This window comes from Triturus cristatus, chromosome 4_2, assembly GCF_964204655.1.
Source record: "Triturus cristatus chromosome 4_2, aTriCri1.1, whole genome shotgun sequence".
Lineage (NCBI taxonomy): Eukaryota > Metazoa > Chordata > Amphibia > Caudata > Salamandridae > Triturus > Triturus cristatus.
In genome coordinates, this window is record NC_140586.1 from 375,839,608 (window position 1) to 375,857,899 (window position 18,292).

General features: G+C 46.3%; 1 protein-coding gene across 6 annotated transcripts in view; it reads right to left on the reverse strand.

The window, feature by feature from the left end:
* Window positions 1–18,292, reverse strand: part of NEK7 (NIMA related kinase 7) — a 331,966-nt gene that overhangs the window by 218,610 nt on the left and 95,064 nt on the right. For all 6 annotated transcript variants that reach the window (XM_085601827.1, XM_085601825.1, XM_085601826.1 and 3 more), the window contains 2 exons: window positions 7,312–7,374; window positions 262–372 (listed from right to left, as the gene is read on the reverse strand). In XM_085601827.1, the coding sequence (XP_085457953.1) occupies window positions 262–372; window positions 7,312–7,374 (174 nt within the window). The remainder of the gene's footprint in view (window positions 1–261; window positions 373–7,311; window positions 7,375–18,292) is intronic.

Below are 18,292 nucleotides of genomic sequence, written 5' to 3' on the forward strand. Positions count from 1 at the left end.
GCCCCGGAACAGCTAATTTCTGCTGAAGGTAAACCACTGTAGCGCATTCTTCAATCAATCTGGTCAACATGGTACACCGTGGTCACAGTGGCACAAGGCCAGTGGTCAGAGCGGGAAAGTAAAAGAGCTGTCATGGCATTGCGTCCTCCCCAGTCACTGGGGCTGACACAGCTGGCAACAGCTAGTGGTTGACTTTTATAAAATTTGCAACATTTCATGGTACTAACATTAGATGAACAAAGTTAATCTACTGTGTCTCACCTTTATCATTCTTGAGAGATCACCAGCATCTGCAAGCTCCAAGACTATGTTAAGTTCATTGTCTTCAATGAAGGAAGCATAGTATTTAATTACATTTGGATGGTTCAGTTGCTAGAATGAAAAAAAAATACCCCAGTTTCATCTACATGCCTTGAAGCATAGACAATAAGAATACATTATATGCAACTACTTAGTTCCCTATTACAAAACAAAATGCTAGAAATAATAGACAATTACTGTCAAAGAAAAAAACGTAGAAAGTACGCCAGTATATCTGGTACATCTGTTCATTCAATTCAGCTTCTTTCACATTCTTTTTTCATATTATTCTCTTCTTTAGTGCTGAAATATGTGGCACAAACATTTATGACTGGCCATCAAATGCCACGGAATGTAGCTCTCAAAGGAAGACCATGCAAGAGTTTCTTTTTTTTCCGGCTACATCAATATTATACATACGAAAACAATGAAATGAGCGGATTTAGGAAAAGTTGTATAAAGGGGTGGTGGGAGAGCTACTCAACAAAATAAGCATTGGGAAAGCCAAAAGATCTCGCCTCAGCAAGATATTTTGGCTTTTTCAATGTTTTATTTAGCCATGTTGTACAACAGCACAACAGTAAGGCATTGTACAGTATGGTACAGTACAGTATGGTATGGTATTGTAGGTCTTTGTATAGTATGGCATGACATGTAACTGTATAGTATGGCACTGTAAGGTACTGTATGACCTTTTATTGTATGATTTGATATAGTCTGTCATTGTATAGTATGGTATGGTATGGATTGTAATTTTATAGTATGGTATGATCTGGTCTGGTCTGGTCTGTTAAACCCTGCCATTGTATAGTATAGTATAGTACGGTATGGTCTTTCATTGTATGGCATGGTCTGTAATAGTATGGTATGGCAACGGAGAAAGGGGTCAAAAGCTACAGGGGTGAAAGGCGGGAGGCAGAGGGGAAAGACCTATGGACAGAGGGTGCGAGGGAGGGTTGTGGGTAAAGTTAATACGGGCAGACATTGGAGTGAGGGCAACGCCGAGGAGGATCATGTAAGCAATACCACTAAAACAATAAAAGTCAGAACAATTTAAGTGACACCCACGCACTTCAAAATAAACTTTCTCAATTATTCTGTAGTATTATGTTTGAAGTAGTAACAAATGTGGAGATATGAAGTTTGGGGTCAACAACCGCAGGTACCGAGGTTTGAATTGAGGCGGGCAAAAGAAACACAGATAGAGGGAAAGAGTAAGGGGCGGGCAAAGGCCCAAGCACAGCAAGTGGGAGAGAGTTTGTAGGTAAAAGGCAACACAGGCGGATGGAGAGAGGGTAACATGAAGAAATTTCATGTCTGCAATACTACTATAACAACAAAAGTCAGAAAAATAAAATGTACACAGACTGAAAATAAGCTTTCTCTGCCACTGTGAAATGTGTTTGAAGCATAAGAGGGAGTGGGACGGAAATAGATGGCTCGTACACATATGCAGTATTATAGAGTGCTTCCTCCAAAAGAAAACAAATAGAGCAGCTGACAATGTGCAAGCGGCAGAAGAACAATTCAGTGGGAACAAATGCAGTACATATGGCATGCACCAGTGGAGGGGCAAAAACACGAAGGGAAAATAAAACTAGGACTGGCTAACCAAACAAAAGCATGAAAATATGAGTGAGGACAAAGCCAACTAATCGTAAGCAGTGGGTGAGATCTAAGACCCTTTTAAACAAAATGTCTTGTAAGCGACCGTGCATGTGCTGTCTCAGGCAAGATCTAAAAAACAGATCTACTATAGTTAGTACTGGTTCTAAAATCTCAGACTCAGCCACAGATGGGAAGATTCCCAAGAATGAATGGACCACAGGGAAGAGAAGAGGGACAGGAAGACTGCTGTCATGTTGAGAAGAGTCTATTTAAATTCCATAGCCTTGAAATAAGTGACCAAACTCAATTTTCAACAATATCTACCTAATGCAATATACAGCTTATGTGACAGTATTACAGTCACCACATGAGAATCACTTTTTTTTAAACATCTCTTTATTTGGTCTTGACATATGTCTGCCAACTTTACAACACAGTGCTGTAATCCCAGAAAATGACAATACAAGCATAACTATTAAGGGTACCAACAACAAGACAGAATAGCAAATACGACTTATAGCAAATTAATCACTTAACAAGGATGTCCGCTTGTTGCTAACAATGCTGTCATTAACTTCAGAAAGTTTGAGAGAACTGAAAAAATTAGAAACAAGCAAATGTGACAGAACATGAATAGCAGGCTATGCAGGAGATTATATTAGGTTTCTATGTGAGGACTAACTAAAGCATTACCACGGCAATAGACACAGTAAGGAAGCAACTCTGTTCTTAAAATGTGCACTCACACTATTATCAATTCTGGTATTGGGGAGAGAGAAGGGGGACATCCAATTAATGTGTTTCGGGGGAGGAACAGTACCTTGAAAAAGGAGTGCATCAAGCAAGGTGCTGTGGGGAAACTGGAGCAATGGCAACTCGAGGTAATGCTAAAAAAGGCAGATGAACTCCCAAAGTAAAGTCCTGCTCAAGGTTGGAGAGTAGTCACCACATAAAAATCACTTGAGAGTATGATGTAAACAATTTTATTGCAGATAAAACGGTAAGCCCTACATCGGTTCTACAGAAGGTCAAAAGAGACCAAAAAGTAAAGCTGGAAAATAGTTCTACTTGCTTATTAGAGGTTCTAACACTGGCAAAATATAAGGGCTCACAGAACCTTGAAGAAAACTATACAAGTCCTTACCTGAGAGAGACATGTATTGCCTACTCCTGCATGTGGACATAATTGGCAAGGAGAATGCAAGTGTCCAAAATGGAAACTTCAGCCTTTTCCTCATACTCTGCTTATTACCAGACTTCACACAGCTTTGGTCAAAACATTTTGAATGGGAAAGACAGGTCCTGCAAAGGTCCATCTCCTCATATCAAAATATGAAAAGCGTTCTCCAAAACTCAGTCAAAAGCAATCTGGTTAACAGCACATTAAAGATGCAATAAACCTTCAGTATTAAAAACTCACTGACACCACACTGCATATGACAATGGCAAAACAAATAACTGATAGACTCCAGAATCAACCCTGTTACGCAGTCTGGTAAAAGTCACACGGACGTGTGGCATTTCCAATGGAATGAAAGGCTTGCCCAATTTGCATGGCAGCTCAAGACATCAATTTGTGAGTGACCATTAAAGAATACATAAATCAACGCCTTAAGTATCTGCAAATTCCCCTACTATTTACATGGGCAATGACCACTGTTAAGACTTTGGTACATATTTGGGAGTTTAAGGTGACTCGAACTTAAATTTTGGTCGGTCAATACCACAACACTAGGCTTTGCAACCACTAGTACTTTGCAACTGTACAGTTGTACTGCAGGTACTAGAGCACTGGCACACAGATGCAGTCCACAAAATAATCAATGAGTTACAGACTTCTCAAGCAATTCAGACCTCCATCGACGCTACATCAAGCAAACTCGGCAATGACTAGTGAATCTTCTTTGAAAGCTAGGTCCTCAAAATAAGGAGTGAAATTGAAATTGAGTCCACACCTAAACACTCTTTCTGGTAAACTGACAACAGCCTTGAACGCCGAACAGCCTTATTTGATCCCTTTCGCACTATTTTGGTAGAGAGCCTTCTTGAAACCATCCGACATAAGCGGCCTTATTGGGTCACATACCAAAGAACATGCACCGACTGGGAGAAAGGAAGGGTTGATGAGGAATCTGGTTAGATAGAGTCTTTATCAAAAAAAGAATTACCAGAGAGGAGTAGCTTGGTCCTCCGGAAGAGTTCTGACAGCAGATTCCTCACCTTAGAATACATACCCAAGCAACATCTCCCAGGAGAAGGGCATGCAAACTGGCTCAAACCAGAAAATCCTAGAGACCCAAACGAGCAAAATGCCTGTCTCGACTGACCTGACTGTCTTTGTGAACGTGGGGAGTGATGCCCACGTAGGCGCTTGCAGACGTCCAGGTCAGGTAACCTACATGCAAACACAGATGTAGCAGCCTTGGCCCTGATGGAATAGGCTACAAGCCTTCAGGAGGTTGCTTCTTAGCCAAAGGGCAGAAAATCATAACGCAGAGTACAGTCCATCCAGAGATTGTTCACTTCTGCACACGCCCTTTTTCCCTCCTGGTGACCGTCCACCCGATTGTCTTTGGCATGATCATTGTAGGAGAGAGCTCTCTTCGGTTCCAGGTGGAGTCTCTCTTCCTCCTTGGAAGGAGGAGGTGAAGCGAAATTTTTAGGCAGAGCGATACTCTGACCAACATTAAATCTAGAGACACCTTTCGGCAGAAAAGAGGCACATGTCCAAAGGACCAGTTAGTCAGGTAAAAAGCTGGAATGTGGAGGGTGAACCAACAGAGACTGAGCTTGTTGAGCCTCCTGGTCTGAGAAAATGGTCACTAGGAAGACCCTTTTGATAGTCAAGAGCCGCAGGGAATATAAGAGAAACGTGAAGAACAGATTACGGTCCCATTGGGCATAATAAAAGGGGTAGGAGAGAATAAGTGATGCAAACCCTCCAGAAAACGATTCACAACTGGTGACTCGAACGGGGAGGGTTGATCAGGCAACCGCAGGAAAGCCAAAATGGCTGTTAGGTAACCTTTAACAGTGCAAGGCCTTGCCGGGCTAAAGAAGGAACAAGCAGCAACATCGTCAACAGTGGTGCAGAAAGGAGGGTTTGTAGGAAAGTGGGTTACTGTTTTAGTAACCCCTCCCCCCCACACTTTTTGCCAGATTTCTGATGCACTTTGACAGAATGGACACTGGTTCCTGCGAATCAGGTTCCTAGTGCCTGTGCTCTTTCCCAAAACTGTACCTTTGTTTTGACAATTGTCACACCTCTGGCCCACACATAAGTCCCTTGTAAAAGATACCAGTGGTACCAGGGGCTTTGTGACCAGAGAGGGCCAGAGGCTGCAGCATGTATTGTGCCATCCTCAGAGACCCCCTCACCAAGCACATACCTACTGCCATTGCAGACTGTGCATTATGGTGCAGACAAACCTAAGAGTCGATATGGAACACATCCTTGTGTGCCATGCCGCCAACCGCTGCCTGTGGCATAGCTACATCACCCCTCTAGCAGGCCTTACAGACCTAAGGCAGGGTGCACTATACCACCGGTGAGGGCATAGCTGCATGAGCAATATTCTCCTAAGTGTCTTAAACACTGGAAGTGCAGTGAAGCTATACTGACTAAATGGGCTGGGAAACTGTCATTACAAACTCCACAGCTCCATCATGGCTTTACTGAATACTGAGAAGTTTGGTATCAACCTTCTCAGCACAATAAAACCACACTGATGCAAGTGCTGGATTTATTGCAGAATGCACTCAGAAGACATCTGACATCTTAGAGATGCCCCCTAAACAACGACCAACTCCCTCGTGTCCAGCGGACTGGTCTGCACCAGCCTGCCTCACGCAGACCTGATTCTAGCCCCCTGAGGTAGGAGCCTTTGTGCTCTCGTGGGTCAGGTAAAAAGGCTGCTCAGGTGGAGGTGCTTCACACCCACCCCTAAGCAGGAACAGACTTCAGGGCAGTGAGCCTTAAAGGCATCCTGCCTTTTGATTTGGTAGCCAGGACCTCTCCAACTAGTGGAGATGCCCACCCCCCTTAGGAAGTCCCACTTTTGGCGGAAATGTCGGCTGGAAAATTAGTAGTCAGGTGAGGTGTGTCCTCTCTCTGCCAGGACGACACCTAAGGTACCCTCGACGGAGGGGACTCCCTCCCCCTCCTTAGGAAATCCTCCATCTTTAATAGAAGGATTCTACCCAATCAGGTTAGGGTTGCCCCCTCCGCAAATGGAGGGGACATACAAAGGGTGTAGTCACCCTTAAGGCAAAGTAGCCCATTGGCTACCGCCTGCCAGCACCTGTAATGGCCCAAAATTCAGTATTTATGGGCACCCTGATCCTTGATCCTCAGATTCCTGCAACATACGAATAAAAAGGACAAATAACTTATCAGTTGAACTTATCAGTTGCAAAGATAGACAGTGCATGTGCATTCTCAAGTTGCGAAGGAGGCTAGCTCAAGCTTCTTTCACTTCAAAACATATTTAATTTTCTGAAGGGTAATACTATGTCCTCGTGTTCAGTGCACAGTACTCTACTGTGGTGAGTATGAAACTGAAACCCAGGTAGAAAATTGCCACAGACATCAGTTTCACAAATAGATTTTAATTGAAAAGGTGCATGTGTTTTTTGAAGATAGGTGTGCATGAACCTTACATTAATATGCATTTCAACAAACTTAATGTGGGGGTTTGAGTTAACATTTTAGGTGAATGATTAATCAAACCATGCAGAATGCATGTACTAGATAGCAATGGGACACTATTTGCCCCAAGAGAGAGAACTCAGGCACTTTCTCAACACTTTCTGAACGATGTTTATTGGTGAAAATATTTTGAGGCAAAGCTGCCTAAAGAAGAACGGAATGCAATAGTATTGGCTAGTTGTGGAAAAACTAAATACAAATGAGCAGCTTCATCTGGCCTGTGATGGTCTTGACTAAAAATAGGGCAGCAATGGGAAGTTAAGATTTGAGAGGCAAAAGAAAGATAAAGAGTGACTGAGCACAGATGAGAGACTGGTAGAAGGAGTTCTTGAGGGGACATAGAAATAAAGGTCAGTGTCACCAAACTGTTGACTGCAACAGGCAAGTGTTGCTCATGCCTCCTATGATGGAAAGGTAGGGCAGGGAGTGTCGGAGGTCATAACGTAGATCAGGTGCAGATAAACATGGAAACATAACAAGCTGATAAATGTACAGCAGGAATAATGATCGTATGTGGCGTTGTGAAGAAATTAACCACACAAAAAGTAATGACATAACCTGTTAACTTATACATATAGGCCAAAAACTGCAATTTTTTCAAAATATAAATGGAGAAATTCTAAGATTAAACACGCCATTCCAGACAAAATCTGAACAATAAATGTTACACTTAATCATGTCAAACATTATCTCACCTTTAAAAGATCAATTTCTTTGATGCAATCTGCCCGAGCTTTAGCATCCATTAAATCAAATATCTGTGAATAAAACAAAATAAATTTGCACTGCTAGTAAAACAGCACAGAAAGTAAACAACATTCACTTGAATAACTAGATATTATTGTTCTCTATACTCATGTACATTACCAGTAATTCTGTAATCTTAAGCATCACTAAAAACAGAACACTCAGCTGCAGCACAAAGCATAGAAAGCTCATGAAAGTGAACCCTAGATGCGCATTGAGTGGCCTACTCAATGGCCACTTTCTCCTACCAGTCTTGTGTCCCCCACTCAAGTTCCTGAAAAACTGCAAACCAATGGGATGGCAATTCAAATCAGCTGGTGTAGAGTATTAAAGGTATGGATTGCTGCAAATTGAAGGATCTTAACTACGAATAAATCATGTATATGATTTTACTCCTACCTTTTCCACTACCCAAACAAGCATTGGCATAGCCAATAGGTCTCGCTTTTAGGACCTTATAAGTATTTAGTTTTGCAGTACAATATCCTTGGTGCAACAACATCAGCTGTTGCATGGCTAAACCATGTACCTTATAAGTGTTTAGCATTGCAACAGTTGATGTTGTTGCACCAAGGATATTGTGCTGCATAACTAAATACTTATAAGGTCCCAAAAGCGAGTCCTATTGGCAATGCCAATGCTTGTTTCTTTTGCAAACATATGCAATTACATTAAAAAGGGGAAACTAAATTAAAAAAGTAAAAATGCTATTGCCATGCCAAATTGCCTTTTCGGTGGATGTGCACATGTGCAAAGGCAAAATGACATCCCTGTCAGTAAAGTTAGCCAATGGCTGAAGGGGGCTGGCCTACTGCCCTGTGCTGTATGCTGAAGCCGGCGCGCATAGGATGGCATTCTGCTCTTTCACAAGTATCTGTCTTTAGTGCGGGGTTATATTATGGCAATGTGTGCTTTTTAAGACCAAAAATATTTCTGATTTTAGCCAATGTATTTTTTGTATAGATTGGCAAGGGCCTGGTAGATGGGCCAGCAATAACATTTCACACAAAAACATGACAAAACAAACGTGATCAGAGGCAGTTCACGCCAAAACTATTGATTTTGCCAATGCTTTTTCGGTTTTACACCAGGTGTGGTTGTTCATATTTTCTTAACTGTGGCAATGTTTTGTTGTTGCATTGGCTGCATAACCAGAAGGGGCTTTCGAAAATCTGCCTCGGCCCTCCAGCTGCCTGAGTGACTTCAGGTAAACTGCACAGGTAAGCTGCCGTTCTGGACAATAATCCCATGTGCACGCCTATGTTACATTTAAAGGGAACGTTAAGCGCATCCAAGAGCTGGAATGTGTGCTAAGAGGTAAGTCTAGCGCCCAATCAGTGACACTGTACTCCAGGCTGGGGGTTCAAAAGAGTCAGTTGGGAATTGTGCATCAGGGCGCAGTTCTTTCTATACACACATCACAAACCAGAGGGCCTTCTCGTGATGCAAAGACTTTTAGCATCAGAGTGTGGCATAAGTATGCTTCTTTTGCGTGGTGTGGTGCACGGCGGTGTTGTTGACTTGCCAGCGCTTTGTCAACAATAAGGCTTTGGTGCTGTTTTGTGCGCATGATGTTGAGGCGGGTCTCTACAACCATCGTTGTATGAGTACAAACATTTATTTGTATGTACGGCTACAACAGTGGTGTGTGTATAGGGTTCACTTACAAGAGAGTGTAGGAGTCACCACACCTGCATGTGGGCCTTTTCTTTTGGGTGAAAGAAATATTTTTTTTACTCCAGTATGTCTGTTTTCACAGACAGGAGAGGCAGACAGTGACACAGAGAAGGAGGTAAGTTGCATGGCAGCAACAGGAGCTTACCCTGCATTCAGTCCACACCCGGACAGCAGACAGTATTACACAGGGCGCACACATCAGAAGCAGTAGCAAACGCTGTCTTAAGTTTTTTTTAATTCAGTTGCACCCTTGTGGCAGCTGATGTTTCGAGGACGCAGGGAAAGTTGTTTGTTATTCTAACTACAGCCCAAGATTACTTGGTGAAAGTGTAAATTTCTCCCAAATAGTCCAGAAAGATTATGTACTATTCTAGCTCCAATCTTAGAATATTTTGAGGAAGATTAAAAAAATACTCAGTTATTGTACCGGGGACAGAAATGTTGTAATTTAACGTCTCTGCAAAATGTGAACATATGCTGCAAAAAAAAAAAAGAGAACAAAGAAGGATAAACTTGTAAAGTGAAAGACAACACAAGTTTTGCTCATGCAGTGACCCAATTTAATGGTCCTGTGTTTGAATCCTTATGATCTTGATTGCGTGTACATGATGTAGCAGCAACTACAGGTGGCGAATAAAACAAGCATTGGCCGCGCGGCCGTAAAAGTAACGGCCGTGAAAGCGAAAGTAATCGCGATCAAAGCGAAAGTGATCGCGATGACGTGCTGTGTGTTAAGCTGATATAAAGCTTTATTTCGATATGATAAATATCTTAGAAAGCAGTACATAGACTTATGAACAATAAAACAATAAAAGGAGCCAATACATAGAAAAATAACCATACATTTCATACTACAAGTGGTCCCAATAAGTTAAGTAAAATCAGTTTAAAAATACAGATTAAACAAGGTACAAAAGCCTAGTTGATCTGATACGCCAAGCCCATCCTAGGAACTTTGCTAGGCCACAGGCAAAGAGGGGCCGTGGGTCGTTTTTCAATATACGTAGGGCCTCCTTATAATGTCTTGTTCCAAGTTCTCTACAGAGTGGCTTTAACCAACTACTGCGGGGGACTACATAGGCCGGGCATTCAAACAACAAATGGGGAACTGACTCTGTCCTATTCTCACAGAATGGGCAGGAAGAAATTGTTTGAACTGGGGCCTTCCACCTAGAAGTCAGTTCCCCAACGGGAAGTAGACCTATCCTGAATTGGAAATATAGAGCCCTGTCCCTGCGGTTTGTAATAACATCCAAGTATGGTTCACAAAAAGACACATCCTTTACCAAAAGGAAATCCAAGGAGGTCCTGCACAAGTTGGTATTACTACTTCTACCATCGGCTACCCATCTCCAGTATATCTTCTTCAGGACAGACTTTGGGGGGGCAGTTCTATTGTTCCAAGCGTCGCCAAGGCCAAGATTGACGAGAAGATGCTTGACTTCCCTCAACCAACAGATCTTAGGCCAGCCTGGCAACCCCAACACATCAGTTAAGCCATCCGCGTAGCTAGACATTTCTGGAACTCTCCAAATTAGCGCCCATAAGAGGAGAGGACGGAGCCTAGCCTGGTCACTAATTGACCGAGTACCCATATCTAAGAGCAGTGGAAGGGTTGGGGTACTATGGGGGAGCCCCATTAGATCTTTATGGAATTTACTTTCTGAACGGGATAGCTGGTCCACATTATGTACCCCCAGAGTTCGGCCCCATAAAGTGCTGCACTAGCACCCCTTGCCCTGTAGATATCTAGTATAGGCGCAATGGGTTTGAGGGTTGAGGCACGTTGTTCCTTAAGAAGGGCACCCACCACCCTCTTGTGGGTCAGCAGCATCTTTTGATGGTGACATTTCCAACTCATAGAGTCACAGAGACGAATACCGAGGTAATCGAACTCCGTAACTCTCTCGAGGGAAACAGAATCTAGGGTCGGTGGTTTAGCTATCTTTTTCGGTTGGTTAAGGACCAGGTACTTGGTTTTCCCTGTATTAATAACTAACCCCCTTGCATCACAAAAGGATTTAAAGCTAGTTAGCAGACTCTGCAAGCCTACCGGGGTTTTAGAGATCAGGAGGGTATCATCTGCAAATAGGAGGGTAGGTATTCTTCTGCCAGCCAGGGATGGTGCGCCTGCAGGATGTTGCAGCAGGTGCTCCACCACTCCATTGACATACAATGAAAATAGAGTGGGGGCTAAGACACATCCCTGGCGTACCCCTCTATTTACAGGTATTTGTGCTGTTTTTTGCCCCTGGTTACCCCACCTGATCTGTGCAAAATTATCGGGATGCAGTTTTATCAGTATGCTTAGTAGATATGGTGGAATACCCTGTTCATCGAGCACACTCCAAAGTTGGCTGCGTGGGAGCAGGTCAAAGGCAGTCCGCAGGTCTATAAAAGCGAGGTACAGACTGCCTTTGCGCAGTACAACCACTTTCCAATACAGCATCATAAGCCAGAAGGATTGCTCTATCGTCCCCATACCCGATCTAAAGCCGGCCTGAAAGTCAGAAAGAATGCCCTTTTCCTCAACCCACTGCAATACCCTGCCCAAAACCACTTTTCCTGCCACCTTCTGCGAAGAGTCTAAGAGGCTTATGGGGCGGTAGTTGGCTGGGTCGTTCCGGCTCCCTTTTTTAAAAATTGGGACGACCTCAGCACCCTTCCATGAGACCGGGAAAGTTGCCCCATCAAAACTAGCATTCAGTAGGGCAGCGATGAATTTTCCCCACTCCTCCGGATTAATACGTAGCAAATCCCCTGGTATGCCATCCGGGCCTGCTGCTTTATTGGGGACAAGACATTTAATCGCCCCTACCACTTCCTTAGCTGTGAACAGGAGCTCATCATTAAACTCACAGGATACTAAGGGATGCCGTTCTGGCAAACTTACCCCCTTACCCGGGACCATTGTGTAGAGCTGGGAGAAATGGTCAAACCACGCGCCCTCCGGTATGTTACATGTTATCATTGTATCCACGGGTTTATCCCTAGCTCTTAATAGGTCCCAGAAACCCTTCGAGTCCTTCCTTAGGCTTGCGACCTTCAAGTCGTACCAAAACTGGTTCTCCCATTCTACCTTTGCCTTAAATATAACCCTCCTGTGATTGCCCCTTGCGACACTAATCAGGGCTCCATTCTTGGATTTCACTGCCTTTATTAACCCCTTCAGCGCGGCGGGAATTCCCCCGCGGTGCTGAAGGGTTCGAGTGCGGGCGGGGCCATGACGGAACGGTTCCGTCTTGAGCACAGCGCAACCGATGCTCATGACGGAACCGTTCCGTCATGGGCATGGAAGGGGTTAATTCCCTTTTGGCGTCGCGACAGGCAGGTGAAAACCACCCAGCATTGCCCTTCGTGCCGCCACTTTTTTTATCCCTTTTTCCCGCATTATGGACTAAGAACAGGTCGCCTAATGCGTTCGTGGTTTGGGCAAACAGTGTGGATGCCTCCTGCGCACTGATAGAGGGGGAGTCTAAACGAGGTATGATATTAGCCATTATAGATTTTACCTCCAAGATCTTTCCCTCATTACCAACAATATTCTTCCATTTCAGGCACCTACCACAATTAGAGGGGCACACTTCATGTGTTGTTCTCCACACATGTGGGATTGGGGGTAGGGAACATCCCATCCACAGAGGGGACAAAGACAGAGACAGAGGGTTGTGGTCACTGTCAATGGACGGCAAGACCACCATATCCACCAGGTGAGCCCACAAACGATAGTTCAGCAGAATATAGTTGATCCGTGAGGAATGTCCTACTCTGTTGAACGTATGGGCCCCCATTTGGTCTGAATTGGATCTGCCATTAGTTGCTCTAAGGCCATGCTCCAAGCAGAGGGCATTAAGGTCGATGGCACTTTGGGTCCATCTTCTAATTGGCGTGATTTGCAACGGTGGGATACCTCTCTTTACGTCATCATCTCTGGTGCCTAGCACATCGTCCACAGCAAGGGGTTCAAATGTACAGTTGAAGTCCCCAGCTAGCATGACGAAGGAATCCGCGCTACTATTTCTGAGTTCCTCGTCAATGCCAGTTGAGGGCAGAGTGGACGAGCCGCCCCGTGTGCCTCGGACATAAATATTAAAGATTTCAAGCACTCTCCCTCCACATGGCCCTCTCACTGTTAGCCTCTGGAGGTCAGGTGACTTAGTAGCTATACATTTAATGGAGTACCGCAGGGAGATGCTTAGCCAGATTAGCAACCCTCCTGAGGGGCGCCGCTTCCCTCCACTCGGTCGTATGGCAGGGACAAAATAGGTGGTATAACCCATCTTGTGTTGTGGTTCCAAACACCAGGTTTCCTGAAACAAGCAAATCCCAAACGATTCTATAAATACATTCCAATCTAGTATGCTTATGTTCCGTGCAAGGCCCGCTATATTCCAGCTAGCTACCTTCAGAGACACACTGCCATCCCCTCCCCACCCCATTGCTAATTCACTTGCAAGAGGGGCATTGGCAGTGGCAGTAGCCACCTCAATGATAGGCAACGCCACAGCTTCCGTAGGTGAAATGTCCCCCTCGATCGACTCCCTGCTTGGCAGAGTCGGCTCGAGTGCTTCAGGGCGAGCCACCAGTGAGTGCCCCCTAGAGATAGTTGGTGGAAAGGGGGTGCTAGTGGGTGACCTCACCAACTCCTCTCCAAATTTTAGACTATCAAATGATGTCTCCCCAGATGCCTCGTTATGCTTCTCCCGTATTGGGCAGATTGCATGTCAATAACCTTGCCAAAACCGACCATGCGGCTGGCATGGAGTATTACTGAATAGGCTAAATTGGGAGAGGCTTCCACGAGTCCCCGTCCTCCCACATAGGGGTTCCGGCTGGCCTCACTGGCAAATTTGGGGGATTAAAGTAACTAAGGTCGTGAATGCCAATTGGTCCCCTGCTACCTGTTAGGCTATGCTCCCTTACAGGTCCGCTGCATACATAGCTAGCAACCCTTGGATCCTCAAAGTTTATTATGATGCAATCCCCACTTATATTTTTTTGCATAGTGCCAATCCAGCCAACTCTCCTTACGTGAATGATCCGTCCCTCCCAAAGTTTGGGCAAGGGCCTATTTTCTTTAAGCCAAAATAGAGTCTTGTTATACAATTCAGCAAATGTCTCACGCTTACCCGGGCTAAGCACAGGCACCCCAGTCAACACTGCTACAAAGGGCTGGCAGTCAGGGGGGAGATTAACATTGTGGGCCCTCCCACCCTTAAAACCCTCACCTGTCTGCTGTACGTGGGCCTTTGCAGGCTTAGCTAGTTTGGGTGTTAAAGTCTCAGGTGTACTAGGGGCTACTGGAGTGGCGGCTGGGTTGATAGGATTTGCTTTACCAGGATTGCCAGAAGCTATTGGACGTGCCGTCTTTTTATCTGAGATGTTATTAACGGCCTTAGGGGGCTTTAATTTCTCTGCAGGCTTAATTACTGACGGCCCAGGTTTCCTCGCTATCCCTGCAGCCGTAACAGTAGGGTGCGAATTACAATCAATCCCCTCGGATACAACTGGTATAATACCTGCTGTGGTGGCTGTGCCTTGTTGAACTATAGGGGTCTCCCTGCTGTCAGTTCCCCCCCCCTGGCCCATCCTCCCTAATTCTTAACTGCGGTTTAATAAATGATTTTAGGGAGAAAAAGTTGTCTAGGGTTGCATGCTCCATTTTATCCACCCGCTCTGATAGCCCCCTAATTTTATCAAACACCGGGAGGAGTAAGGATTTCATCATTTTCTCCATGTTTGCGATTAGGAGAGAATCTGGGGGTAGAGGCACTGCAAGGCCACCAGTCTGTTCTTTACAGCCACTAGCCACTGGCCCTCCAGATGTACCCTCCCCCTTCTCTCCCTGTAGCGGGCAGGAATCCCGCCCCACTGCCTTATGTGGGCCACCCATCCTGTCGCCAACCCACCTGGGTCTCTTGTGGTCTTTAGCCAATCTACCTTTCCGTGGGGTGGGCAGTCTTTTCCTTTTGGTGGGGACTGGATGTATTTCCGCCTGCACCACAAGGGCCGATGGGGGGGGCGACATCGGGTGAGTAGAAGGATTAGCCAGGGGCAACAAGGAGATGGCTGCCTCGCTCGCCATTAAATCTGGGGCCACATAGTTTTCAGCATGGAGTGCCGCGCCGTCAAAATTTCCAACCCGTCTATACTAGCTCTTAGGGCGGCCACCCGAGGGTGGTCCAGGGGAGAAGGGGCAGGGACAGGTGGGTCCAGTGTTCGCTCTGGGGAGGGCACCAAGGCTATCGAGCCCAGCGATGACCGTCTATAACCAGAGGGACCTCGAGATAGCCGCCGCTCAGCCATGGCGATTTCTTTGTCAATAACATTGGCCACGCGGGTAATAAACTGATCCATGGTGCCAACCATACCCCCCCCCCGTCCCCCTCCCCTCCCCCCCGGCCCTCCTCAGGCTTTTGCCTGAGCGGGTTGACATCGCTAAGACAAAACCAGCCCAGATGTAAAAACAGAACCCCTAGCAATGACCTAAGACAGCTGAGGACAAGTAATAATATGGGCTACCTGATAACAACAGACAAGATTTCAGGGGGGTGGCCCAGACCAGCCACATACAGCCCCGGACGGCCACGGCCCTTTGCTCGGGCTTAGCCCGGCGCTCCCGCACAGCGGGGATCAAGGTCACTAAAATATTATGTATTACAGCCTATGGGCGTGGCCCCGAGGCAGCACGGACCAGGTGTACTGTCCAGGGCAGGGACTCCTGGGAAAGCGAGTCCTTGCTGTTGTGACGTTCCCTCTGACCGCCTCCAACACCACAGGGTGGCTCCACAAAGCTCAGAGTGCCTGGGCTGTGAGCAACTTCTGCTCCCAACAGCCTTCCAAAGTCAGGGATGGGCGACTTGGCACCCGCAGAGCTAAAAGCAAAGGAAGACCCGATTTGGAGCCAAAGTCTGCGCGCTCAAGATGGCTACAGGAGCGAATGAGGATTTATACAAACTTACAATGTCTATATGAGGTACGTAGGATATCTAGCAGTGGTCTTGCCCTCAACATACCAAATTTTTGCAGATGAAAAGGAGGGGCCCAGCCTCCTCCGGCCTCGGACGGCCGCAGACGGCCCCGCCCTTGTCCCGGGCTTCTCCCGCGCGCGTCCCGCGACGCGGGAGGATGATGGACCTTTTAAGCGCCGCAAGGTGCTGCGATGACGTGCGCGGCAACCTTGCCGCTAAGGAAGCTAGGAGATGTGGTCTCCCCGCTCTGCGGCCACTACCTCCGATGTTCTGGCTGCGGCAGCGAGGGAGACTCCAAATGACCAGCAGCAGCCCCCACGGACTGCAAGAGAAGGAAAGCAGGGACGTTCAGGCAGGAAGACAGCGAAGGGGATGTCCCACACCGTGAAAGTAAGCAGCTAAGCCCCCGCTCCACCGAAGGGTGATGGACCTTTTAAGCGCCGCCAGGTGCTGCGATGACGTGCGCGGCAACCTTGCCGCTAAGGACGCTAGGAGATGTGGTCTCCCCGCTCTGCGGCCGCTACCTCCGATGTTCTGGCTGCGGCAGCGGGGGAGACTCCAAATGACCAGCAGCAGCCCCCACGGACTGCAAGAGAAGGAAAGCAGAGACGTTCAGGCAGGAAGACAGCGAAGGGGATGTCCCACGCTGTGAAAGTAAGCAGGTAAGCCCATGAACCAATGCACGCGAGTTGTGCGCCCGCAGCGGTGATTGGCGGCTGCGCGTGTGCACACTCGCGTGAACGCAAGTGTTAGGCCAGCGAGGTCTGGTAGCACTTTGGAAACCCGTATTCTAAATGTCTGTCCGAGCAGCGCATGCGCTGGCTCAGGCGAGACCTAAAAAGGACATCTATATAATGAGCAGAAAACAAATGGATGCCAGCTGCTCTAACAACTTGGTGGATAAGTTATAAAATCTGCAGGGTCAAAAAAATAGGCTGGGGCCATGTGCTCAGGATGTAGTGCTTGCCTTGAGTAGGAGGGAACAGCTGAGTGTTGCGTAAGAGACATCCATTGCCAATTACGCACCTCTAAGAGAAGACAACACCTGTTTTCAATAAATTTGTAGAGCTTTGATTGTCACCCATGAGGGTATCCAGGCACTGAGGAGGTAGAGTTAATTAGCCAAATTGCCAGGTCTTCAGGGACTTTCAGAACTCTGGAAGACATGGGGAGGTCCGTAGATGAACGGGTAGCACTTTCTATGTCTTTGCAGCTAGGTAGGAGAAAGCGCGACCTCCGCATCTGCTACGTTGGATGTGGGGGGGGGTGAGGGTTAGAGAATGGGACACGGAGCAGAGGTGTCCCAGTGGGGTGATGGAAGTTCAGGTGGAGGATTAAGTAGGCGGGCTTTGTATGCAAGGGCCAGCAGCTTGATCTGGCATCTTTTCTGTACAGGGAGGCAGTGGAGTTCCCTGAGATTGGGGTGATGTGGGTTCACCCAGGGAGATCCAAGACGAGTCTGGCTTCGGCGTTCTGTATGGTCTGTAGTCATCAGAAAAGGTAAGATGCAATCCCCACGTAGAGAGCATTGCCATAGTCCAGTTGGCTGGAGATGAGGGACTGGGTGAGGCTGTGTCTTGAGCTTTGGGATAGCCGTTTGAATATCTTCCAAAGAATCAAAAGAATGAAGGATCAAGAGGAGGTGACTGAGTTGATCGGAGTCGTCATGATTAGCTTGTTGGCCAGAATGATGCCTAGGTTCCTAACATGGTCAGTGGGGATAGGAGTAGATCTGAGTTCTGAGGGCACCCAGGATGCGTCATAGGGAGCTTATGTTTCCAAACATCAGTACCTCTGTTTTGTCAGTGTTGAGCTTCAGGCAGTTGTCCTTCAACCAGTTGTCGACATCTTGTCATGCAGGTGTTATAAAGTTGGTCTTGGTGTTGATAGTCGCTTCAGAGAGGGAGGATAAGTTATGTGTCGTAGGCATAGGATAGGATCAGGGCCACTGGAATTGTGCGATTCCACAGCCGCAGCTTTTTTTCGCATAATTGTGGATTTGTTGCATTTGCCACATAATCCATCATCGGCTGCAGATTTTAACAAAAAAATAATTTTGTTTCTAGCTCAAACGGATCTAAAGTTATTAAAAATGTAGCGCTGTGGGTGGGTTTGCGCACTGGGGAAGGCCCTTGTGCAAAGGTTAACTGGTCATCTTTTGGTTGCATTTTTCTGTATTAGGTTGTTAAAGTGGTGCAAATTAAGTGAAATCTTTGCACAGAAGCATTACCATGTGTAAAATTGACAAAATAATGAAGTTTTAGTATCAAAGAATGTTCTG